At 40.7% G+C, this 26,974-nt stretch overlaps 1 protein-coding gene across 1 annotated transcript in view; it reads right to left on the bottom strand.

Annotated features, from left to right (window-relative positions):
• The window catches only part of CRB1 (crumbs cell polarity complex component 1), a 100,819-nt gene extending 74,205 nt beyond the window's left edge, over positions 1 to 26,614 (bottom strand). The window contains exon 1 of the mRNA XM_030455437.1: positions 26,539 to 26,614. Within this exon, the coding sequence (XP_030311297.1) occupies positions 26,539 to 26,614 (76 nt within the window). The remainder of the gene's footprint in view (positions 1 to 26,538) is intronic.
• Positions 26,615 to 26,974: the final 360 nt, after the last annotated feature.

Raw genomic sequence — 26,974 nt, 5'->3', positions numbered from 1 at the left:
TTGTAATACTGCTATGGAAAAAAATGATCAAATTAGAATAGCAAATAACCAAACCAAACAACAACCCAGAAAATGTGTTGAGTGAAGGCTTTTGTTGTTTTTAGTTTGCTAAAATAGATTATATCCTTGACATCCGGGTTGTGGTCAGTCACTAGAACGATAAAATTTCATTGGAATAAGTGAAGGAACTATTACTTCTCTTACTATTGCTTCAAACTGTCTTCAGCATAAAGCCTTTGTTCACAACTGAACAACCTTATGATCAAATAAGCTCACTTAAAGAAGTCATGGGATAACATGATGGGTTTAGATAGCCCAGTGTCTGGAGTTAACAAACTGCAATATTTCTATTCATTTGTTCTTTAAAACTTCCCCTGGGATTTTAAACAAGTGTGTGAATCTGTGTCACTAAAATACATAACTTTAGTGAGATCTTGAAATAATTAGCATTTAACTGGAAATATTACAATATTGTCTGAGGCATTTACTACTGCATTGAAGAGTGCTTGGCTTTGGCATAACCAGGCGTATCAGTTGATATGCAGTGCACCATGGCACAGAAAATGCAGTTCCATCACTGTGACAATAACTTCCTTGCAAAGACAACCTTGGGAAGTTGTGGGTGGGCATATATATGCATATATATTCAATCTTGATGTATCTTGAAGAACTAGATGAGCACAGATGCATAACTGAAGTGACAGAGATTGGGATCAGATACCTTCCCCATGGACTGAGGCAGAGATGCTGTTCATGGACCAGCATTTGGCAGCTGGGGAAGGACATGAAGCCATGCCATTCTGGGTAAAACAGAACTAGATAAGGGGCCCATCTTAGCACTAAAAATAGCTTTTTCATTTTGATTCTCCATGAATAGACAATATCTGTGTTTCTGTGTTTCCACACAGTCCTGCTTGATAGACTAACATCTCAAACTTCTAAACATTGCATTGAGGCTATTTGGCTATTTTACCCCTTTCCTGCCCATGCACCAAAGCATTTGTCTACAGCCTTAGTTATTTAATGTAATGAGCAGCTTGTTGTTACTTGTGGTGCCATTCCTGCTTTTCCAGCTTCACCTGGAATGGAAGTGCCAGCCTGGACCTGACCTGCTCTACCCATGACTGTCATTATTCTTCAGTCTCCTCAAGGAAAAAGTGCATCTTGAGAAGGTACACACAAACTTTTGCCAAAGAAGCAAAACCACTCATAATTGTGTCTGTGAATACTGTGATCATAAAGGGTTAATCCTGAATCTTTGACTTCAATTGTGTGTCCAAAACATCCTAGCATGTTGTTATAGAAACCACTTTCGGGCTTTAAATGTTGACTTAGAATTATTACCATAGTAACCACTACTGCACACAGGCAAACAAGAAAAAAAGGCAGTTATAATATAATACAAATATTCCATTTCCATCAAAAAAGCCAGTTTTGTTTTCAAGTACATTTATATCAGCAAAAACAGGGAAAATAAATTAACAACTTATTTTCTGAAGCAGAAGTATTGTCTATTAGAGTAAGTGTAACAACTGAATAGGATGAAAATTTTAAAATGTTGTATAGGAAACACTTTAAGATTAAAGCTGTGATTCAAATTACAGACCTTGTTATTAAATCTTCCTCCATTTTGCTATTTTCCAAACTTCTGCAAGCTCACACTGCCCTAGAGTGAACACCCTCATTGCCTGGTGTCATTTTCCTTTCTTTTTTACCTTTGTGCAGTCCCAGAGTTTCTTACCCTTGGAGCACCTCAGCAGTGTTCATCCTTACAGCTGCACCTCCTGATGATGAGAAGCACAGCAACATTTTGACAGCCCTTCCTACAAAGCAGCCAGGCAATGGCAGGTTTGCCATGCAGAGTGAGCTGTGCCTGTTCAGAGGCTTGGTGTGCACACACACAGAGCGGAAGGAGCTGGAGAAAACAGGGCACTGGATGCAGCTTCTTAGCTTGTGACTTGTGTTGTCAGAAGTGGACAAATAAAACCAACCCTCAAAGATGAGGTAAGTGCTTTCTTTCTAAAAGTAAATGTTCTTGGGGTCTCATTGTATTTGGCATCATTCCCTAGTGCCTGTGTTGGGAATAGTAGAATAAAGAGTCCCAGGAGCTCAGCAGCTCCTGCAGATTGAATTTGGAAGATTATTGGTTCAATTGGACAGCATGGCATGGTGCTACTAGCAGTGCAGAGATTGGCTTGTAATGTGAACAAAAGATGTTACCCACTGCTACTTCCATTATGTTTGGCACTCAAGAACTGCAGTTTCAGTGATCATTGTGCTTTTACTATACACAGACATTTTTATTTGTATAAGATGCAGGACAGTGGGTGATCAGAGCCAAAAGGCAGCTGATACCCATTACAGCAAATGATACAAACACTGATGTAGAAACTGAACTGATTTCTGCTGTGCAGTCCCCACAACTATGTACATTCTGTCTGAATATAACTTTCCTTTTTAATAATTTCATAATATGGCTCCACAGTCTTAACTTTTCCTTCTCCTTTTTGAAGTGACAAAATTTCTTTATTTAATTTCTTTTCTTATTCACACAGAGGAATATCTTTTTAATAGTACAGAACATGATTCCTGCAAGGACATGGGAGATAAATAGGTGAGAAACAACCATGATACAGGTGAGAATCTGAGGGTCAGCTTCAAGTTTTCCTTTGACAGCTCTTTAGAGACAAAGCAGATAGAAAATTTACTGTGCTCAAAATCTGAAACAGCAGATTTTAGCAGCAGATTTAGATAATAAAATTCATTGCTTATAGGAAGAATATAGCGATTCTGTAAGCTAAATGTATTTTTCCCAAGGGCTCGGTCAATACCTTTCCTGCTTGCACTGCTCTTAGGGCTTCATTAAAGCTGGGGACATCCTCACCGTATAACTCAGGATACAGTCATTAAGATCTCTCCTGTGAGATCACAGAATCATGGAATCAGCCAGGTTGGAAGGGGTCTCTGAGATCGAGTCCATCCCTTTACCCCCTACCACTGTGATTCCCAGACCATGGCACTCAGTGCCACATCCAGGCTCTTCTTAAAAACCTCCAGGGATGTTTTGGAAAGGTTTTCCAGAAATAGAAACAAAGAGAGAAAACCTAAGTAGCTAAGTAGTTGGGGTTGTGAATTACATTTTATACTCTATAATGTTATCCTGTACTGCTTGCCCTTAGTGAGGTTTCTCAGCACACCTGGATGAACTTGTCTGGATGGTGGATTGGTAAGGTTTATGTGAAAGGTGTTGCTCCTGCCTTGCTTCCAAGAGGTGCAAAGACAACAGCACCAAGCCTCTTCAAATTAATAGAAGCATAATCTGGCATTTCCAAACCTGATATCAGTACCCAGTGAGGGGTGGAAGTGGTGCTGGGGAAATAGAAAAAAGAAAGCAATGCTTGCAGTTCAAAAGGTACCACCTGTACTCACAGCTATGCTGACGAGGAAACCTAAAACAGACACCTCGGAAGCAGATATGTGGCAAAATAATGAGGGAAAAGGTGCTAGGACTCAAAAGGGTTGTGGAAAGACCAAAGCATGGTCTCACTTCTTTTCTGCATCAATTTTCAAGGATTTTCAGGAACACGGAGGGAGTGGCACAGCATAAAACTGTTGGTTTGTGAGTTTGAGTGAAATCCAGTTGCTCCTGGTGTTTTCCACTCTTTCCAAAGAGTGGAAAACAGGGAGCAAAGGAGCTGTTGCCTGTCAAAGAGGCCAAATCTCACCTTGAGAGACACAAGGTCTCACAGCTTCTCTTGAGTCTGGAAAGAGTTGACAGCACTTGGCTTTTGTGTAAGACGGAGGCTCCGGCTCCCACTGAACTCAGCCTCAGCAGGGAGCTGGGGGCTGGGGGCTGAGCTGGGACACCTTGCCCCTCACACAGCCCATCCACTGCTGACTTGCAGCCCTGAGATTTCATTTAGGCCAGGACATGCAAGCAGCAGGGCTGCCCTGTGCTCAGTGGGACAGAAAAAGCAGTCAGAAATGCTGCCAATTGCTGGAGTAGAGGGCAAGAAATTGAGTAAAAAATTGACTTCAGGTCCAAATTCTGTGCCCATGTATTGTTTTCTTTTGAAAGCAGTTAGAAATCATCCTCTTCAATCTCCTTTATCTGTGGTTCTGCCCTCTATTTCATTACCTCCTTCCTTTTCTTAATATGAAAACAGTGTACAGAAGTCATTCCAGCACACAGTAGCACAGCAAAAGGTGCTGTGATTTTAAAACACATCCTCATAGGTCTGTGATGCTGACCCAGATGTGCTTGCTTTATGCCAGTCAAAATTGGACAAGCTTACAGTTAGAAATGCATCATATCAACCTGTAACATAGGGCAAGAATTTCTCTTGGTGAGGGATATTCTCCTATCCACACTGCAAGTCAAAGAATTCAGAAAATCAGTTTTTGCTGTCTGTAATTCACTCGTACATTTTGGCAGTAGCACTATATATATATATATGCTCATTGGTCACATGTAGTACACTAGTAAATAATAGGGGAAATGTTATTGTCAAGTGTATCACCCAGGCGTATGTTCACAGCCACATTTTGATGACTCCTGATTCAACATATTCTCCCCAAGCACTTGTTTTTATGGCATTCATATAACCAGAAGATCCATCAAGGCACATCATATCAGATGCCCCATATCCCTTCTGCCCAGTCAAATCTCTAGCAACAAAACACACATTCAGAAAATGATGTTTTTAACATGCCAGAACAAGGACAAAAACCATGACAAAACACATAAGAGGTTTTTATAGATCTATTTCTATTCCCAGCTGGTTCACTACTCTCTGATCTGAAGCCTGTAAAGAAATGAATGTTTCAAAGTTTCTAAGTGCACAGCTGTGTACCTGTGTGTGCAGATGTTGAGTTTGCCTCCAGTAGGTTCTGAGTACCACAGCTGAGAACTAAATGTTGCTGCAGTCAACAAAATGCAGCAGAACAGCAAGATCAGCTCCAGCTTTGGACTGGCATCACACTGATACCCACAGCCACCAGAGCACATGCTGACCCTCCAGGCTTGCTGAATGCAGAGGCCTTTTCTCACACCATTTCAGTTTCATACTATGTAACCACATTCTCGTGTCAAAATCTTGATGCTGTCTCCCCAGGATTTAAAAAAGTGATCAGCCCTGTGGCAGATCAGAAATGATGTCACTGTACATACAGTGCCCTCTGGTTTAAATGCCAGAGGAATCAGCAGAAAGCTTCGGTGAGGATACGATGCACAGTGAGGACATTCTTCTCCAGCATAGACTTTGTAGAGGAGTTCACATTCCAGCCCTTTCTGTTATTTACTAAACTCTTCTCAATAGAAGTCACCTACAATTAGCTCTGCATGACCTAATTACCAATTGGGATTCAGTAACTGCCTGGCAGAAGTTGCAGCTCCTCTAGTTTTGTAGAGTCTGGTGGCTAAGAAGGGGAAGGGGCACCACAGAGTTCCAGCTGTTCTCTGGCTGAGCTCCTGTGCTGAGAGCAGCCACCACCAGGGCCAGTGACATAAAACTGAGACTGGGGGAAGAACAGTGCTATGATCATGACCTGCACAGGTTACTCTCACTGATACCATCCAGCTAAAAATGACTCATGGGCCAAATACAGGGATGCTATACTGGGAACTTTTGCAGAGGGCTGGTCTTTTGAATGCCATTTTCATGTAAAAATGAAGCTTTACTATGATCATGGCTCTGACACATCTTTGGCAGCCTTGCTTACATGCAAACAGTCTGTATTGTAGCATCAAAAAAAAAAAAAAAAAAAACTGACTTTGTTTCATGGCTTTACAAAATCTTATTTGCATAGAAATCTCAGAGGCAGATCCTAAAATTACTTCAGGCTTATGATATACAATGACTAGGTTCAGTCCACAGGCAGGTTTCCTCTCCCTAGATTTCAAGAACTGTTTGCTGAACAATGGCAAAACTCTTTGTCCACCCTCAACACACCATAAAACCAGTTCCACCAGTTCTCCTTTTCTCTAAGACCCTCCACCACCCTCTCTTTGTTCATACTACAATCCTGGAGTGGACCAGCCAAGTACTTGCTTGATCACACCCTTGATCACACTCCAGAACTCAGCTGCACCTGACAGAAATGCAGTGCAATCAGATGAAAGGGAAAGTTAAATAAAAGCCAAGGCAATCACAGCTGCAGATCTCTTTGTCTTCTCTGTCCTGTGAGAACTTGGATTGAACTTAGACTGTGGGACAACAGGTAAAAAAACTTCGAGTCCTTTTTATTCCTGATTTTTGCAAGCTTTAACAACTCCTCAGCTCAGTGATATGGTACATTGTCCCCAGAACTGCCAGATCATTTAGCAGTATAGCCAAAGCCAAGGCTGTCTCTACAGCAGGTTGTCTCTTAAATACTAAGTTTCTGTTCTAACTCAAAGTATCAGAGAAGCAGGACTCCCAAAGTTCACTTGATGTGATGGATCACAAATCCATCTTTTTGTCTCTGGTTTTGGTTTTTGTTTGGTTTTTTTTTTCCTCTTTTGTAGTTACCCCCAACTCAAGTACAGGATTTCATTGAGGCTTCTTCCCTGTCATGACCAGAGCATGTCTGCCTTTCTGGGGACCTGGCTGCCACAGCTCAGGGCCAACACTGATAGCACAGCCCTGTGCCTTCAGGAAGCCTAAGCAGAGACCTGGCTCTCCTTTTTTGAAAGTTACTTTTAAGGTCAGGCTCTCACCCTTGGTACCTGGCTGGCCCTGTACTCCACTGATAAAGCCCTGCACCCTGACCTTGGCTTGACCTCACTATGGACCTGCCTGGTGATCACTGGACCACAGCTTGACCCTGATTACTGTGCCCCAGAACTGATCCTAATCCTCATTTAATGCCTGCAGCATCACTGTAGACTTGTCTGGCAGTCCCTGGGCTGGGGCTTCCCTGGGCTGCCCTCACTTGCTCAGGTGCAGTAGGACTGATACCTTCCAGGTACAGCCACTGCCCTGACTGCTCTGCTGTCTTCCTGCGCCCCCATCTTCCCTTCCTTTGCTGAGCAATCCACACTTGCTGCTTCCCAGTGCCTTTCAGATAGGACTGGTTTTCTCAGTTTCTCAGTTTAAAATAAGAATATTTCAATTTGCAAACCTACACGTGGCAGACATGGAGAAGAAGGACAAGTTTTGGGGTTTTCTTCAAGTGTTGCACTGAAGTGCTCATGCTTTCAAAGCACTTTGCATGCTGATAGCACTCTGTGAGCATCATATGGTTCCCAGGAACTGCAATGAGTGTGCTAGCATGAGCCATGCAGAGTCAGAGATCAGCAGGGAATCTCCTGGTCTTACAACACTGATACCAGTCTCCAGTTTGCATTCATTCTTTGAGGAGTGACTGACCCAAAGAAAGAACAAGAGTAGGTATTGAAAAGACACTTTCAAAGTAGGACTGCCATTCTGTGGAACCTTTGGAAGATGTTTTATTGTGGAAGTAAAGCAAAACCAGAATATTCACCAGTATCAAGGTGAGCTTTCCTTGGAAGGTGAGCTTTCCTTTTTCCCTGGAGCTTTCCTTGGGGAACACACTAAGTAGTAAGCCTTTCATATTAAAGGAATATCACTAAAAGTCAAATTGGTTTTATAAGCTTAATATGGTGGTCTGTTTTGTAATAAAACCACCTGTCACTAGGATACTAAAAATCTGATATAAATGAAGAGCCATCCAGCAAGCATTCACCAAAATTAGAGCACTAAAATTTTTGCCAGTAAAATGATTAAAAATTTAAAACCATGAATAAGTAAACACTGTTTTGAAGCAACCAGTATAGTGGTGTCATTTCGTGAAGGTATTTTTAAAATCTATTTTATTTCTCTGTAAATATTCTCCATTTCCTCTGCTTATTTAATTTATGTAAGAGGGAGATCTGTCTCCTTTTCTCTCCTTCCTTTCCTAGTTCTGAATTTTCTGCCTTAGATTTTTTTCCATGCATCATCCTTTCCTTCCTCTGAGGCCTGATCCAAAGCAGACTTGTGTTTGAAGAGCAGGAATCAGAAGTTACAGTAACTTCGTGTGGCTGGTAAGTGAGCCTGCAGTAATTGCAGCCCCAGGATACAAGGTCAGCACCCAAGGCATCGTACTTCTGGAGCTGTGTTGAAGTGCTGTCCAGACAATAAAAATGCTCTGGCTTGCTATTCCCTGGATATAAGCTTTAACCATCCCTGTTTCAGTGACAGAGTTTTGTATCACACAGCTCTGCTCTAAAACACTGAGAGAGCTCAAGATGGTGGTGGTGTGGTGGCTGGGGAGTGGAAGGTAAAATTAACAAGCAGGAGGGAACTGAAGCCTCCACAGCTTGATGTCAAGAAGCTTTCTCTATCTGAAGAAACTTTGGTCCCATACAGTGATGAAAACATTTTGAGGAAGGAATCTTCCTCACAGTGATACCAGTTCAAGATTACCAGTACAGAATACATCATAGAGCAGCATCCTGATCCTGCTTTTAGGTAAAATATGCTTTAGAAATAGATGAGATCTGTGTAATAGTAAAGGCCTGGCAAGGACAAAATTAAGTAGAATTTGATGGTAATAATAAATACATGATAAATATCTAGTGACTATCTTCCTGGGAGCTTTTTTTGCTGAGAGCTCTAAGAGGGGGCTTGTTTCCTAATTCCAAAGGGCATCATACAATACACTGTGCTGAGAGACTGCAGGACAGATTGCAGAGTAATTCTTAGTACTTAATACCTGGGGATTCCCAAAAGCAGTTTTCTCTTAGGATCACATTTCTTTGATCATTGGATTATTAATAATAGATAGTCTTGTACAGAACAAGGCACTACTGCTCTATTCCTCAAAAAGTGACTCATTTAAAAGGGACAAGTATCTTAATTACAGGTTAAGCTGTGGTGTCTCTTCAAGACACTTTGATATTGATTTGGCCATAGTAGCCTACTGTAATAAATATTATTCCAACAATATTCAAGGGAGTTTGTAGGCAAAACAGTAAGACAGCACTAAAATGTCTGTCATTCAGCTTGCCACACCAGTCAGGATATCACCATCCAGTACAGCATTTAATTGGATTATAGCCTATAGCTCAGTAGTGGTTGCACTGATGTGGAGCCCTCTCCTTTGTGCCATTTTTCTTAACTGGATCCATCTGTGCTTCACCAAAGGATCACAGGGAGATGCACTTAAAGCCCACTTTCCTCTCTAGATAAACAGAAGCATATTGTTTCTCCTAATGATTCTTTAGGCTAATTTTGCCTCTGCTTTATTTTTGTCTGATTGAACATATGAAATTAGCCACGGAATTAACCAAACAAGCATCAGTTTGTATATGTGCATAGTCAGTTTACTCTTAGCATCCTGTCTTCTCTATTATATGTGCTAATTCATTCTTATCATCCACAAATTACATTCGTTGACCGAGAAAGGTTCATTTCTATAAGTTCTGATATCACCCTGAAATCTTAAATATATATGCTAGAGCTACATGCAGGAAATACTGTATCTTCCATGTATTGCTTTCATAGATTACATCTTAGAAAGAAGAAAGTTTAGCTCCCTAGCAACATCTTGGGGTAGATAAGCAGAGCCAGGTGCAGATCTGTCAGCAGATTACAAATTAGCACCTCCAGCCCCTTGCCCCTCCTCAGCTCCTTAGGGCGCTGATGGGAGTAGAGAGGTGATGGCTGAAGTTTCTCATATTATTTGGGTGTTTGTTGCCAGGCTAGCCCTGCAGCGTGGAAAGGGTTTGTAGAGAGCAGGTGCTCTGGGGAGAGAGGCTTAGTGCCTGGCTACCAGCCCTGAGGCCATCAGCCCTGCCAGAGAGATGTGGTGCTCAGCTCTAGTGAGAATTGCTACTTAGTTGGGCTGGACCAGGCTTGGCTGCTTAGTTTGGCCAGGACTTTTCTGAGAAAGCCCTGGGGCCCTGTAGTAAAGGGTGCAAGCTTCAGGCTGTCTTCCTTCCCTAATTCACTTGGTGAGAGGAAAGCAAACTGCAGTGCTGGAGCAGGAGAGGGGCAACCAAGCTCCTTCTGGAGAACTGGTGCTGGTCTGGGAACTCTACATCTCACCTACAGAGCAATGCACTCTGCTCCCCGTTCTGCTTTGCAAGGGATGCCCTTCCATTACTCTCTTCAGGTAAGATGCAGATTGTATGCATGAAAACGTAAAATAGTTTTTAAATGTAACTTTTGTATTGCCTAAGTATTCTTATAAGTATCAGGAATCTGAATTAGGCTCAAAACTGCAGGGATTTTTTTTTTTTCTGGAAAAAACAACAACAACCAAAACCAACCAACCAAACAAAAGAAAACCACCAACAACAACAACAACAACAAAAAACCTAAAAACAAGTGACTCCCCAAAGCCCCTGGGTGGGTCCTGATGATTTCTAGGCAGTAACGCTCTTTCTAGGCTGCTCTCTTCTAAGCTTTGAGCCATCAAAAAAAAATTCTATTTTATTTTTAGCAAATGGAACTAATATGCGCCCTCTAACTTGTGATATTCTTCCTCCTCTGCCCCCTTTCTCTCCTGGTTGAGATACCAAAAGGATCCCAGTTTGAACAGCATGCTTAGGAGAAAGTGTAGCTGACGAGTTCCTGGAATCAGCATTTTCCAGTAATCCAGCTTGTCCTGCTCCCTGGGCAGTGGGATCTATTACTTCGTGTAAAGGATCTGAGCTCATGGCAGTAACAGAGGTTGTCACCTAGGAACATCTGAATTTCAGGTACAGAATCCATAAATGCCAATTGACTTTGTTGAGTTGGTTTTTGCTGGGCTAAAGTTTTTACAAAGCAGTTTTTATTAAAAGCTCGCTGGGAATATGGTTTTGAAAAAGTAAGATCTTGTTTCCACTAGTCTCTAATTCTTCACAGTTTCTTAACAATTCTCATAATGCTTTTCCCTTTCCTCCTCTGGATTGTCAAGGCTGTTTGCTGCAGTGATTGAGTTTTCATGACTGTCAGAACAATGCCAAGACAACGTGAAGACAGTGTCAAGGCAAATACAGAAGGGTGACAGTGTGAAGGAGGGAAAGAGAAAAGAGCTGTCAGAACTCAGAGTGCTCTGCAGAGAAAACATTCCAATGATGAAACCATTGTCACCATGCACTGGGAAAGAGAGAATGGAGATGGTTGCTGCACTATGAACATGTCTGGGTGACAACTTGAAGTCAAAGAGGCACTTTGCAAGGTTGCCTTTCCTCCTAAATTCTTGTTCCTTGTTATCTTCTAGATATGTTAGTCCCTAGTTACCCTATCAATAGGGCACCATTCTGATTAAAGCTTCTGGTATATTCATTTTTAACAAGCACACTTTCTCACAAGTCAAAGAATAGAGATTCAAAAGTATTTATTTTTTCTCTTTCTAAAAAGTATAGCTCAGTGTGGAAAGATATGCTATTGCCTATTTACAGGAGGATGGAGGGTATTCCAACTTGATGTAATTCCAGAACTTGATGTTCTTGGGTGTCAGGAACCACAACAGCTGCTTGTGGCAACAGTTTTGAGTGGGATCAAATTGCAGTCAGAGTTCTTCACTACACAGTGCTGAGTATCCATGTCAGTGCAGAATTAAGATGCATTCTTAATTCACTCCCACAGTACACAATATTTTCTGAAACATCCCTGGAAAACACACATTCTCACAAGGGTAAACAAGGGGCAGTTTTACAGATCACAGGGGATTAAACTCTGGCACCAAAGCTCTGTCCAGCAATGCTTCTGCTGCTCACCTTTGGAGCAGTTTTCAGGATTTCAGATTAAGACCTGGTCTGGTAGTGAGTCTGTGGTTGTGATCTTTGTCCATGTGTTCTGTGCTTTCCTCCTGAGCCTTACAAGTGGTGAGAATTAAGGCTTTTCTTACTATTTCTGTCCTGCTTCTGCACATCAAGATAGTCAGAAGAGGGTTTAGATGGGCATTAGTCAGTATCATTGCCATTCTGGAAAAATAAACCCCCCACTGTTAGTGGCTTCCAAATCACTTAGTAAATACTACCAAAGAGGTTTAAAAATTAATTAACCACTAAATTGTTTCAAGGGAATGATGTATCATAAACTCCTCAAAATACTTTGCTGCTTGTATTTTCAGATACAAGAATTAGATATTAACATTTTTTAAATAGAAAGATCAGATTTTCAAAATACAGTATTTGCTTATTATTATTTGTTCTAATAAAGTAGGTTGAATAGTTAACAAATTTTCTTGTTGCCTATGAAATAACTGAAAATAACAATAGAAATGCCAACAATAGAATGTTGGAATAACCCCATTGTTATTCTGTTCCTGTATTATGTCTATTTGCAATTTATGACAACATTAAGTATAAAATCATCTAACCTAGGGTGACTTTTCTAGATGAACTGCAAATTTTATCCACAGTCACAGCAGCGATGCTCTAAGCTGTTTAAACTGATTGTAGCCTAAGTTATGTATTGCTGAGGGCTCACTTTTCCCCTTGCCCAGTCAAGTTTTCTTAACCTGAAAATAGTCTGCCATTTTGAATTGAGCATCAGCTGGAGAAGAATGTGTTTCTTGCCTGAGGCTCAGATGCCTCCTCCCATTAGTGTTTACACCTCTGCCATCATGTACCTCTAGTAACCACTGAATCTCACTCCTCCTCACAAAGGATGGGAAGTTAGTGACTACAAAGGGTGTATTTGTCCCTTCCTAAAATAAGGCTAAGATTTTTCAAATAAAAGAATTGATACACAAAGGAAATCCTTATAGGCAGCAACAGAAATTGCAGATACAAGGACTGCCAAAATTTGTTGTAAGAATGAATAAAGACTTAATCATTTTATCTTTTTAAAGTGAGAACAAAAAATATTTGCTGTGTTCCTGATCTCAGTAACACTGCTGTGTTACTTTCTCTCAACAGAAATCTAGAGAAGTGTGTCCCCTCCCCCCAATATATCCAACATATCTTTATATGTGTGTATAGCATATGAAGTGAGAAACAGATCTAAAATTCACTGGTTCAAACGGGGAAATTTTATTCACAACTGTCTTATTGCAAGCAAGGTATTCACCTCACCTTTTTCCAGTCCAGCATTCTGACCTGTAAAATTGAGATGCTGTTTCCCTGCAATCTGTAAGGTTCAATCTGCTTATAGTTTATAAAACATGCAATACATCTCATGAGGATAAAGGTCTTTTTATGGAAAAAATTTCTCTGCAGATTTGCAAGGAAGAGAGAGAATCCAAAAGAAGCCTGTTTCTCCACGTTTGCATGATTTGCTTTGGGCACACTCACATTTTTAATGATAGCTTTAAAGTCCTTAAAAGTCTTTGAGAAAGCCTGAACTGCTGATTAAACACTCACACTTGTATATTGAGGTTAGGAGGACAAATGCATTTTACAAGGTAAAATTCTGGACTGGCCTTGAACATGAAAGCAAAGCCATCACTAATAGCACAGAAAAATATTCTCAACCTGAGAAGCAGAACTAATTAGAGAAGATTAACAGAAACGAGCCACATAGGGGCTGGAATAGGGCATGACCACAGTATGAAAGGCTGAATCACTGGACTTATCGAGGTCAAGATCTTAAAAACACTAGAATTGTTTTAAAGGGAATTGACAACTTTTGCAGATGTTCCTGTGGCAGCAGAACATTCACTGTAACATTCAAGTTCTGTTCTGCACATAGGAGTTTCCCCTGTGTAAAAACTGTTTGCAGCCTTGATGTCAGTAGACATTTCTGAGCATGGGGTGTTATTCAGGGCCATGTTCACATTCCTACTGTTATGCAGGGGGGCTGAGGAGACAGTCACCAAATCTGTAACACAGTGGAGATTTTGGATTTTTTCAAAAAAGTTAAGCTAGTAACTGATTTTTCTGTCTTTTTTTTCTTTCTAATGACGTCATATAACTGAAATATACATCATACAATGAGATATACTTTGCAGCCTTTTTCCTCATACTTTGCACTTACCAATTTTTCCTGTCACTAGCCAGCTTCCCACAAACTGTAATGATTTTTTTATTACTGAAAGGTGATAAATTTTCCAGAACTGTTCGGACAGCACTTCTGATATACTCCCTGAAATGGCTTTTATAACAGCACTGTAGCAATCAATGAGCTCAGCTGAACTGAAAACAGTTCTCATGGAATAGTCAGGCTTGTAAGGGACTAAGAGTCTTCTGGACATCTTCTAGTCCAGCTTGCTCACAACTGCGTCAATAGAGCAGACATCTCAGCACCTGTTACCTCTGATACATCTACTTCTCAGAACTTTCTATAATGATTTAATAAAAATTCCTTATTTTCAAGGAGCCAGATTTACTGTAAGCATGCATAACCACATGCCTGTGGTTAATGGGAGTATTGGTGCTCATCAGTGACTGCAGAAAAGAAGCAGTCACCCATGAAGAGTTGGAATTCTTCAGGCTGTTTCAGAGCCATGGCATAAAACTATGTGCAGGTTACAAGAAACCAGGAGTATCAGTCTCTCAGCTCTCTGGAAGTTTGCTGTTATGTTCATAAAAGTAAGGACAGGGTTCCCCTGTCTGTAGGAAAGTTGACACACCATGTCCAAAACCGAGGCACAAATAAATAGCATTAGCAATTCTCTGTGTGTGTTTCCTCTAAAGCAACATTTTTATGCTAGCCTAAAATAAGAAATTATGCTATTCAGGGTGCAAAGACAGTCTAGAGTGCTGCTTATCTGCTGCACAAAAATCTCTGTAAAGTGTGGTAAGTCTTCATTTACTTTTAGTAAAAATGAAGAATGTATTTACCTCAAAGTTTAATTTAAGAGCTGGGATATAATAAGCAGAGGTCATTGTTGCCAGATCATCAAATTCCTTAATTAAGATCAAAGAATATAGTCCTGATACATCTCAAGTATCTCAGCAGGCATCATTCTCCATCTTTAGAAAAAAAATCATCACTCTGGATTCCAACCACTAGCTTCCTGTTCATGTAAAGCAAAGCATGGTCAGGACTGGACACTGCACAGCAGCATCTTCACAGAAATGAGAAGCTTACAAAGTTAAACTAGAATAAATAAAACTGAAATTAAACTCTGCTGAAGGCTACTCATGGGAGAGCAAAAGTATCTGCAACATACTTCTACCTCACTGCAGCAAAACTACTCTCAGGTCTTAGGTAATGGTTGGGGATGCAGGTCCAGTGTAAGCCATTTCCCTTAGGCACTGTGCAGTGAGAATGCCCATAAAGATCAATGGCAACAGAAAGTGCTTCTGTGACTCTATGAACTGGTGAGCACCTCCCCAAATAATACAAAATACAGTATCTGAAGGCTATAGAAATGATGTAGCAGAAGTAGATCTAATTTTGTTCTGCTGGGTGTGCAGAACTGAATCATGAATCTTCCTTTCTTGCCTCTTTCTATTACTTGTTAGCTCATTAAGTCAGCCTCTATGCTGGAGAGATTTTTTTTTTTAAATCCAGATTCTTCAAAGGTTTTCAGTGCCAGTGAGAATGGCACTGAAAACTTAGGCACTGTGCAGTGAGAATGCCCATAAAGATCAATGGCAACAGAAAGTGCTTCTGTGACTCTATGAACTGGTGAGCACCTCCCCAAATAATACAAAATACAGTATCTGAAGGCTATAGAAATGATGTAGCAGAAGTAGATCTAATTTTGTTCTGCTGGGTGTGCAGAACTGAATCATGAATCTTCCTTTCTTGCCTCTTTCTATTACTTGTTAGCTCATTAAGTCAGCCTCTATGCTGGAGAGATTTTTTTTTTTAAATCCAGATTCTTCAAAGGTTTTCAGTGCCAGTCTGTTTAATTCCGTGAAAATTTTGCTCCATACGCCTCTGTCTTGACACTTCACTACCACAACAGTGGTGGAAGTTCTGAGTTCTCTACTTGTTCTTCAGGAAATCTGATGTTCTTAGGAAACAGCCTTTTGAAAGTATAAATAAAAACTTACTTTAGTCACTTTGCACTTTCTGAATGAGCTCCAAAATGGGTAGATGTTGGACTAAAATGTATCAGACCTTTTACACATAGTCAAGAAAGAAAAGACAGTTGTTATATCAAGTAGAGGGCATTTTTATATGGACTGAGGCTTTCAGAATGTGCAGTAGTGACCAAAGAATTATGAATGTCAGCTGTGTTTAACATGAGAGAATGTGTGACACTGAGCTGGGGGAAGTGTTGATCTGCTGGAGGGGAGGAAGATGTCACTGCCAAGGGACTTGGACAGACTGGGTCAATGGGCTATGGCCAACCCTGTGAGGTTCAAGGAGACCAAGTGCCAGGTCCTACACTTTGGCCACAATAACCCCATGCAATGCTACAGACTTGGGGGTGGCCCAGCAAAGAGGGACCTGGGACCAACATGAGCCAGCAATGTGCCCAGGTGGCCCAGAAGGCCAATGGCATCCTGGCTTGTATCTGGAATGGTGTGGCCATCAGGTCTAGGAATTCAATTCTCCCCTTGCCTAACCTTGCGTCCTGTGTCCAGGTCTGGGCCCTTCACTTCAAGAAGGATATGGAGGTGCTGGAGCAGGTCCAGAGGAGAGCAAGGAGGCTGTGAAGGGACCAGGGGGCAAGTCTTACAAGAAGAGGCTGAGGGAGCTGGGGTTGTGTAACCTGGATGAGACTTGGAGGGAGGACCTTATCACTCTCTACAGCTACCTGAAGGAGGTTGTCATCAGGTGGGAGCCGGCCTCCTCCCAAATAATAAGTGACAGGACAAGAGGGCATGGCCTGAAGCTGTGCCAGGGGAGGTGTAGGTTGGATATTAAGAAGCATTTCCTCACATCATCAGGCATTGGAATGGACTGCCCAGGGAAGTGGTGGAGTCACCATCCCTAGAGGTGTTTAAGGAAAAGCTGCTGTGGCACTCAGTGCCATGGTATAGCCAGTGTGGTGGTGTTAGGTTGTGGGCTGCACTTGATGACCTTGGAAGTCTCTTCCAGCCTCAATGATTCTGTGAGTTTAGCTAAAAAGTCTGAATTGGTGGGTCCTACAAATTGTTGGTCAGATATTTTCCTTTTACAGTTACATTGTAGAGGTTTCTTATTTGCACTCTGCTGTCATGATACAAGCAGCTCCAGATATATATACAGATAGTGATCAAAGAGGCTCTGATTATCATTCCCACAAACATAATTTTCGTATTTCCCTACATATTAAGGTAGGAATCAAAGTGAAGTTTTATTTTCAACTTTCTTTTAATTTCCTTTTATATTGAACAGGGACAGGAAAAGCCTACCCAGGCCTGACACGTTTTTGTCCTGGTCAATAGGTCTGATATCTCTGATATTTCAGTGTCATTCTCTGCCACCTTCTCTGTCATTGTGTATTTCTTTTGTTCTGTAGCCTCTGTCTTACAAGATTGGTGTCTTCTTCCTGCACCTTACCCATGAGACTATTGAGGGAAGGCAAAGGGTACTGGAGAAGAGCAGGTACAGTAGGAATTCTTTACACTGTCAGACCTCAGCAGTGGTTTTGCCATTCTTGAGGCTCCTGAGTCAGCAGACTCAAAGATAAAGTACATAACGTGTTCCTGTATCTCGGTCACTGCAATTGAATTGCATCTCATGTGCCCCATAATTAACATAATTCTCCATTCCAGTTTACTCTCCCATCCCACCAAAAGGGGATCACTAGCAGAGTGTGGTGATATCTTTAACATTCCCTGCTGGCATTTGAGAGAGGGACCCTGGAAAGGTTCCTGTATAAATTAGAAGGTATAGATAGGTGGGTGCAGACAGAACACCTTTTTGCATGCTTTGAGCCAGCCCTGATCTGCCATTTTTCTGTATCAGCATGGCACAGTGCCTGATCTGACATGCTCTGCCTCTCAACACATTATTGGCTTCAGCATGATGCTAACACCCCCACACCAGGACTGCACCACAGGTGGCTGATGTCAAGCAGCAGCACAGCAACATGTATGAGTTCAGACACACTCTCAGGGGTTTTTTCCAGCTGTTAAGGGGCCTGAGGAGTTACACTTCAGACTTTTTGCTGAATACAGAGCTTGATCTCTTCTTTGAACTGTGTGGACACTTGACTACATTCGGTTTCACATGTGGTTAGCCAAGCAGGACCAGTACTGCCACTTTTTCAGTACCTAAAAATTGCCACAAAACTTAGCAAAACACATCTGAAGCTATTGCTGTATACTGATGTCTTTTCAAGGCTAAATTATCAATCACAGTGAGAGTTTTGGATTCCTTGCTGTGAGTAATCCATCACTGTGTGTTACTTAAATTGCAGTTGCTTGGATCCTTGCAGACTGATGACTGTCTATCTTTGTATGTCCTTGCTTTGGCTTCCTGTCAAGTTATGTTGCGTTCAAAGTCCTCTGGCTCACATTCAAAGGGAGGAAGAAATGTGTCATAGTCAAGCTCAGAGCTTGGGCCCTCCCTGTGGAACAGAGAGCTACCAAATTGCTCTTTCCCATCCCTCTTAGAAATCCCAACAAGGGAGAAGAGGGAAGAAAGTGACCAGTATCTGCTGCCTCTCATCTGCTGGCAGTGTGAATGGGAAATACGATGGCCCTGTGTTAACCTGCTTCAGAGGGCTCTGGTTGTCCTGCAATACAGAAACATAGTAGTACCTCTCAGATTCTGCCTGCAAGGGAAATGTCAGGCCACTGTGTCCATGGTCTGTCCTTAGGCTGGGGTATGCATGTTGGTTTGTTCACCCCCAGTCTTGATCTCAGTCACTGGGATAGAGGGCACTTTGAAGGAAGACTCCCTGACTAATGCAATTACAGATGCTTCGTCTATCTCATAACTCAAGGAAAGGTTAAGGAAACCAGATTCCAGTAAGCCTTGAGCAGGCAAGCAAGAGCAGTAAAAAAGCAGCAAGGATTTTCTCCCCTGAGCACCCACCCAGGCCACAATTACTCAAGCACTGCACTCCCCAGCAGAAGGATGCACCAGGCAAGTGCCCTGAGCCTGACTTGCCGAGCGGGAACACGCTGCAGCGGGTTAGCAGCCCATGCCCCTTCCCTACTCACAGAAATATTTAGCCCGAGAAGTATTTTTATTTCTGTCCCCGCTGATAAGATTGCAGGGAAGCAGAAGCTGCCCTAACCCTGAAGTTGTAGCAGCCTTGCTCTGTTGATGCCTGGAGAGGAGGGAGATTTACTCAGCCTGGAGGAGTCCTTTAGAGCGCCAGTAGCAGTGACACGGTGAGTGTCACCACAGTTTGGGCTGCTCCCAGAGAAGCCTTGTCAGCTGGAGTATCTGTCAAGAGATGGAAGCAAGTTGCTGTTTTGACCCATTTTGTGGGTGAATAAAATATAATCAATATACAGTAAACATAAGAATCTCACTGGAAAAAGGTTCATCCGGGTCGGGGTGTTTCTGCTATTTGCTGGTGTGAAAAGGCTTCCGTACAATATGGTAGTGGGAGAGGTTGAGGAAACAGAAAAGTACAGTAAGAACTGGTGAAACAAGTCAGTGTCTAAACCCAACAAATTAATCTGCAGTATCAATTTAGAAAATAATAGGTGTCATTTAACTACTTGCTGACTACTGCCTGTGACTCTAGGTGAGTCAATTAGGCTTAAAGGCTTCCCTTAGAAAACATAAATATCAGGCCACAGAAAGCAAAGACAGTAAGCAAGGTTGCCTAGAGATTGAAACAGTGTCTAAATGATTTTCTTAATGCTGAGATGTGAATTATTTAAAAAAAAAAAAAAAAAAAGTAGAAGTATCCTTGAGTATAGGCAGTATCAAAGGCACTTATATTGCTGTTTATCTTAGTTATTAGAGGGAATGCACTAAATATCAGGAGCTCAGGAAAATGGACTAATGCATATCTTTTTGTTGCTTGGTAGTTGGTACAATATATATGTTTTTTACACCTTAATGTTTTATAAATGAGTGATATTTATTGCCATAAAAACAAATTTTTAAACTTCTCTGAGATGAAGTATCAGTGAAGACTCTTAGACAAAAGTTTATTTGTTGTAATATATTCAGAAAGACCACTTATCAGGACATTCCTGGGAAACCCTTTTACTTGTTTTGGTGCAGCAGGTTTCGGTCTTGGATTGATTTTTTTATATGGAGTGAGAAGCTGCCTGTAAAATTTGGCTCCAGCAGGCAATCCATGCCTTCCATTCCTTATCAGGTTTTCTGACCATGAAATTATACTATTAATAATGCAGTTATTAATGGTCTTTTCTTGCATTGTACCGATAATCAAATATATTCAAATTTCAAGTAAAAAGATAAGTGATTTGACTCCAAAACCTTGAAATCCAACTACATCTATCCCCACTGAGCACCCTCAATAGCCAAAGAGCTTATTTAAAGCCTTGGGTACAAAAAAAAAAAAAAGAGACTAGGTACTTGATATCCCAAAGAATGAGAGTAAACTATAACTGAAAATAAGGCAACAATTTTATCATTCATGACACAACCAGGTCTGGGTTCAGCACTGCCTTTGTTTTGAACAGCAGAGAATCCCCAGTTGTGGTGCTGGAAGGAAGGGAGCCATCTGCTTGCCCAGCCCAGGAGCTGTGCCTGAGCTGCCTGGAGGCCTCAGTGTCACCACAGCCCTTGGGTGACAAAGCTTGGGGCAGGAATGGACCTCTGCTTCTCTGGGGCTCCATTGCTGAGAGCTTCACAGATCCCCCCCTAAGGTGATGCTGTCTGCCCTTCATCTATGTAACACCAGCTGGGAAATAGCAGTCTAGACAATCTCTGGCAGATATTTATCTAACCTGTTCATTAAAAAGTTCTGATATAGAGCTTTAATTATCCTTCAACTGGGAAAATTCACTCAGATCTTCCCTGCTGCATGTGAAATCTATGATTTTGTAGAGCCTGCCCCTCCAAAGGTCACGGGGAGAATCTGATCTCATCTTTCTTGATTGCTATTCTCTGTTGTGTAGGTAAGGCTGTAATCATGTCCTCCCTCAGGCTTCGCTTCCAGTGACCCTTTCTAGCAGGCAGCATCTTTCTAAATGCCTTCCTATTTTTGCTGTCCCTCTTCAGCATTTTCCTAATTGCTTATCTCTTGCTCACAGCAGCACTCAAAACTGCATATAGCAAGTACTGAATAGTGGATTGATTACTTTCCTCTGCCTTACATGTCATTTTCCTTTCAACATATAACAGTCAAATATTTACCTTTCCAGATAGCTTTTCAAAGGAAAAGGATTCAATTTGGCCATCAGGATTTTAGCATGCTCTAAAAAGTGTTATTTTTTCTGAGTTTAGTCTTGCAGAGAAGAAAAAGGTGTGGGGAGTTGCAGTGGGACAGGAGTCCCCAAGTGTCCTAGGTTCATCAAAAGTAATGGGGGAAAACCTGTAGGTAGATAGATGTAGATGATATAGATACAGAGGTAAATTTTGGGAGGAGATACCTTTGAAAGGTTTATGCATATAATAAAACACTAGGTTTATGTCTTCTGCTTGTATGACACACTTTAATATTCCAGCACCAGTTTCTCCAGTACATTATCACCGATGCTGCACAGTGTTTGTTTCAGGAATCGTGCAAGGTCTGTGCTGCTGGTCAAGCATGAGTGATAAACACCCTTTTGCCCAACCTCCTTTCTTTCCTAATAGATCATTAGTCACAACCAACACCTGCTTACAGAGATTGATTGGTGTCCTTGCTCCAAAATTCCCTTTTCCTTCCCTGGTTGTGAGTACACCACTCTGTTTTATCCTGTATTGCCAAAATTAATGTCACCTGAGGGCTGAATTTTCAAAGCATTGTAATTTCTGGATGACTAATGCAGGACATGGGGAAACATTTAACCTCCAGAGGTTCTCAGTGTCAACAGTTCCCATTTTATGAAGCACACAGCAGAGCAGTCGCCTGTCACCTGGCAGTCTCACTTTGCCATTGGAATGGTGGAATGCTGCCTTAAGGTGCAGCACCTTACGGATGCCTCTTGAAAATCTGAATTGAAAGGTTCAAATACAAGTGGGATTGGGATGCTCTAAATGTCACTTCTATGCAAATGGATCCATCTTGTAGATGATATGTGATTGTTTTAAAATCATAGGGCTACTACTTTACATTCTTGCATTTTCCTTAATTCCAGAGAAGGAGATGTTATCCATAATAAAATAGGTAAGTGAAAACAAACAACAACAAAAAAAAAAACCCAAAACAAAACACCAAAACCAAACCAACATCCTTACAAGCGGGTCTAGAAACTGTTGCTTTAAACTCCCTTAAGATTCTATGAAGTCTCTTATTTTATTTTTAATATGATATAGAAGCAATGTCAGGCAGCTAGGACAGAAAGCAAGCTGCAGGGCTCCTGGTGCCTGTGTCAGACAGTGGTGATGGCAGCTCTGACAGGCCCCTGCCCCCCAATGGGCTAATGAGGCTCTGCTAGGGACTCATCAAATGTGCAGCCGAACAATACGGAGCCAGCAAGCTGCTTGCAGCATCTGAGTGTGCACAAGGGATGAGCAGGATGAGCAAACCCACAAATCTCTTTGTAAGTAGAGCTTTATTCCTAACACAGTAATTAAGCAGTAATTGGAAGCTGTGGGAGTAATGGGAACAGTTTCAGGGAATTAAAAGATCTTGTCCACAGGGAAAAACTGCGTACTGCCAACATCTCAGAGGGGCGGAAAAAGGGTGCGAGTAAAGCTCAGATATTTTGCTCACGTTATCAGCAATCCCAAATTAAATCCCATTCTTAATTCATGAACATTTAGAGGAACTATTATGAAGTAAATAGCAATTTTTTCTGTCTCTGAAAGGTCATGAAGTCACTAAAATTCAGAAGAATTATTTTTACCTTAAAATTTCATTCTGAATTTTTGCTAGGAAAAAAAAAATCTGCATCAGTGGTAGATAATCCATTATAAAACCTGTTTAAAAATATTAGTTGTTGTATTAACATAAAAGGTTTGGAACTTGCACTTGACCCTAGACAGAATCACTTCCAAAATCGATCTATAAATATATTTATAATTTATATATTATATATAATTTCTCTTCCTTTGTTTCTTAAGCAACCCTGCCCAGAGTTACATGCTGGCAATTCCTGTTAGGCAACAATATGGCACCAATTAGTTACCTATGTTCTTCTGGGCTTGGGACATGCTTCCTATCACCTACTGTACATAATGATTTGTGGGGCCTCCTCTTACAGAGCTGACAATCTCTGGATACCTCCCTGATTAATTTTCTGTAAGTAGTTCATTTGGTATCATTTGTTTCCACAAGGTACATCCACAAAGCACTGTATAAAACCAACTTGTAATGAGGGCTTGTGTACATTACTCATAACCATGGGCACAAGGCATAAATGCATTTGCAGGTTGGTAGCACTATGTTCACATTTAGGGAATGGGGAAGACTACTTCATATATTCATATGATTGCAATTTTAGACAAAGGCTCAAACTCTGCTATAGAGTCCTTAGGCAAAAATAATTCATTCTATATGGCCTGACATATTCATGTTTTGTGTTTTGGAGATTATAAAAAAAAAAAAAAATGCAGGGAATTAAAAAAAAAAGCCATATATTTGATTTGGGCACCTATGGGTTGGAGAAACTCTTTGGTATATAAAGACCAATGGCAATGGAAAGATAATGAGTTTATTTTATCTGATTTAACTTTACACCTATAAAATCAACCAGTGTCAGCAAAACAGGAATTTCTGATGAAGAAGTACAGGATAAATAAGAATAAAAGGTACATTTTAGATGCTCTTGCCTCAAAGCTGTCCACTGTGTGAACATGAAGGCATAAGGGCTCTCCAACATATAACTTTGAAGGATGCAACTATTATGTTGGTTTTTACCAAGTGCATTTGAGAAGAGCACCTGCATTTTTATATCATATTGCAGCAGACAGCATCATGTATCAGTTTGGGGCTCCAGCAGACTAAATTAATTACAAGTGGTCTTTCCAAAAGTGTGTTGTACAGTTGAAGTAAAAAGAAAAAAAAAAAAAACAAAACCCAAACAAAAAGCCCCATCAACAACAAAACCCCCACTGTTTGTAGGAAGGCTGTGATATACAGGCTGAAATCTCTATCACTGTATTTTTTGATGCTAAGTATTGTTAGCAGGGACAATAAATGTAAATCCTGGGGATTCAAAAGGAACCACAAGTGACAGGACTACATTCTTTAACACCTTAGTCTTCAGCATTACAGAAGATTTATGTGCAACCAGAAGACTTTTATTAAAGTTTACCATCTAATCAACACTTAGTGTTATAAAAGAATTAGAATATCTCATAATATGTTCCAAAGTACACGAGTTATTTTACAAATAAGGGGGCAGAATTAAAGTTGAACCATTTCTTATCTCTTTTTAGTCCAACATATGCATTTTTTTCTTTTAAAATTTTTTGTTTTCATGGAGCAATATTTCTGAAAAATGTTTTAATTTAATTGCAACTATTACTAAAAGACCTAGTGTCTGTATGGGACACTTCTCAATGAATGCACACTTCTGTTCACCTCCAGAAAATGGATGAGCTGATAAAAAGTTCTATACAGGCATTTTTAATTTTTTTTTAGGACACCTTTGTGGCTAAGTAGTATTTATTTCCCAAGTTAATTAGAATAAATAATCATATGGGACACTTCAAGCAGGACCTAAGATAAGAATGCAGTAGATAAGTGCAGTAAATTGATTTTAAAAATATAATGTCTAATATAAGTTTTATAAATATCAGCAACCATCTCTGTTCTGTTTTATCCTCAGCTTTTCCATCTTGGCTTTTCTTAGCTTTAAGTAGGGAACTAATTGTACTCAATTCTTCTGTTTCTATTTCTGTTTTATCTGTTGACAGTTATGCTTTTATTTGCATAACTTGTTAGTAGTCTCAAACAGTGTGAAAACTTTCTCAAAAGAAACTACCAATCAAGTTCATTAAATACTCTGCATCCATAGACACAGACATTCCTGAGCCTGGTTCTGGCTCCCACTGTAGCTGCTCCAGCCTGGTTTAATAATCTGTATCACATCAGTTTTCAACAGCCACAAATCCTGAGGGGGAGAGTCCTCCCAGACTGAAAAGCCTCCTGCCTCAGACTGTCCATATGGCCATAACCCAGCAAAAACTCATCCCACATCTGAAATGTCATCTGAGCCAACTGTGCTGTGTAAAAGGCACTAAATGACACACAGCTACTTTCCCTCCTTTGGCATCCTGCATCGAGCAGAGCTCACCCAAGGTTAAACCCAAAACTTGTGTTAAACTTCCTTTTTTAACTGATCCATTTGGGGCATCTTTCTTGTTTACATTCTAGCAGTAGTTTTATTTGTGTATGATGCTTTTAATGTTACCTTTTTATTTTACAAGTACATAGCCTTCTATTATCTTTCCAAAATCTTTTATATTTTGTTCCAATTTGCCTGCCTCTTATAAATACTTTTTTAACTAACACTGGTCCTGTTTTGGTTTTTTTTTGAGTTGGATAGCAGACTTTTGGATTCTTTATTCTACAGTATACAGACTAAAAATTGCTTTTTGAAAGTGGGAGATCCATTTTCTCTCTCTTTCTTTCTTTTCCTTTTTTTTTTTTCTTATTTTTTTTCTTCCCCCTCAAGGATATGTCCTGTTGTGAGTTAATTTAGAAGGGACATTTTGGCTTCCCTGGGTCACATCAGTACATCTCCAAAGAAGAAAACTCTGTTTCTATGTCATTCTGGTTTTTTCCCTCATATCTTAAAGTGGTGGAGGTTGTTTTTTGTTGTGTTTTGTTTCAGTGTGGGTTGATCCAACCGCATCTGTTTGCATTTCAGTCTTTAATTTATGTTGGGCTGTAAACTGTCCAAGTAACAATTTGAGTGATGCAGCAACAGAAGGTGACCCAGATTACACAACGCTGTGTGCTAATGCCAAGGCTTCTTGTTCAATGGCAGCTGCTCAGAGCTTTGTCTTATTGTGATTCACATTCAGCAGACACAAATCAAACAGGCTCCTCAGACATCCTGCCTGTCTTCATTTTAAACATGTTCAAGAGCTCCTGCTTTTCATAAACACATAGCAGCCTCCCCAGCTGAGGCCATTTAGCCTCCTTGCCTTGTATTTACTCACAGCCATCTGACAAAATCATCATTGTGACTTCCAATATTTTGCCTGCTTCTGTTTATGGGGAAGTTGGGTGAGTGAATGTCTCTATAAAAATAGTTGGACTTTCATATTCTCTCCAAATGGATATGTTTAGAACACCAAATATAACACAGTTGTTTGATAGCTGATTACTAAAGGTTGTGATTAAAAATGCTTATATAATAAAGCAATGGGAGCTATTAGAATGCATAACATAAAGAGGCTTAGCAAAGGATAAATTAGTCTAGATTTTAATCAGATAGGTTTAAATTTGCTGGATGAATAGTATCAAAACACAGACTTTTTAATAAGGTAAAATTTTGAGAGAAGATTTTATTGCTGAACTTTTACTACATGAAGGAAAGGTATTAAACATACCTGCATTCTTCCTTTAAAAAGAAAAAAAAAGTGTGAAGATCAGGAAAACTATCATACAATGAGTTTATACATACAACTTAGTTTCATGAACCAAATCTTTTTGGCATCTCCATCAAATTTTTAAAGCCTTCTGACAACACAAGCTTCCTGCTAGCCTTGTACCCAGAGGACATGTCAGAACAGTAAGAAAAAGTTAAAATCTTACTTTTTAAATGGATGAGCAGCAAAAAACTGAGGTAGAAGAGGAGTAGAGAGTTAATTCTTGAATGAGCCATATTCATCTTGATAGGACATCCTCTGACGAGTTGTCTGTTCTCCAAAGGTCTGGTGCTGAGCCTCACAGCTTTCTCCTCAGCTCTGAAACTGAGGGAACACCCCAGGCACCCTGTCCCCTACAAGCCATCTTTGCCTGTGCCCCTCATCAGCCTCTTCACTGCAGACCCACAGACTTGGATTCAGGAGGCAGTCGGTGCTTGTTTAAGGTTTTACTTTGGCAGATCCGAGTGATTTTTCAAACCTGGTGCAGATTTGTCTGGGAGCTGGACTGGAGTCTGTCCCCGGGCGGCTGCAGCAGAGCTGTGTGCTGGTGAGCCACAGGAGCTCCTCATCTCATCAGCTTCCAAAACACATCACACACCTCA

Source organism: Calypte anna, chromosome 8 (assembly GCF_003957555.1).
Source record: "Calypte anna isolate BGI_N300 chromosome 8, bCalAnn1_v1.p, whole genome shotgun sequence".
Taxonomy (NCBI): Eukaryota; Metazoa; Chordata; class Aves; order Apodiformes; family Trochilidae; genus Calypte; species Calypte anna.
The sequence above is the reverse complement of the archived record's forward strand: the minus strand, read 5'-3'. Positions and strand labels throughout refer to the sequence as shown.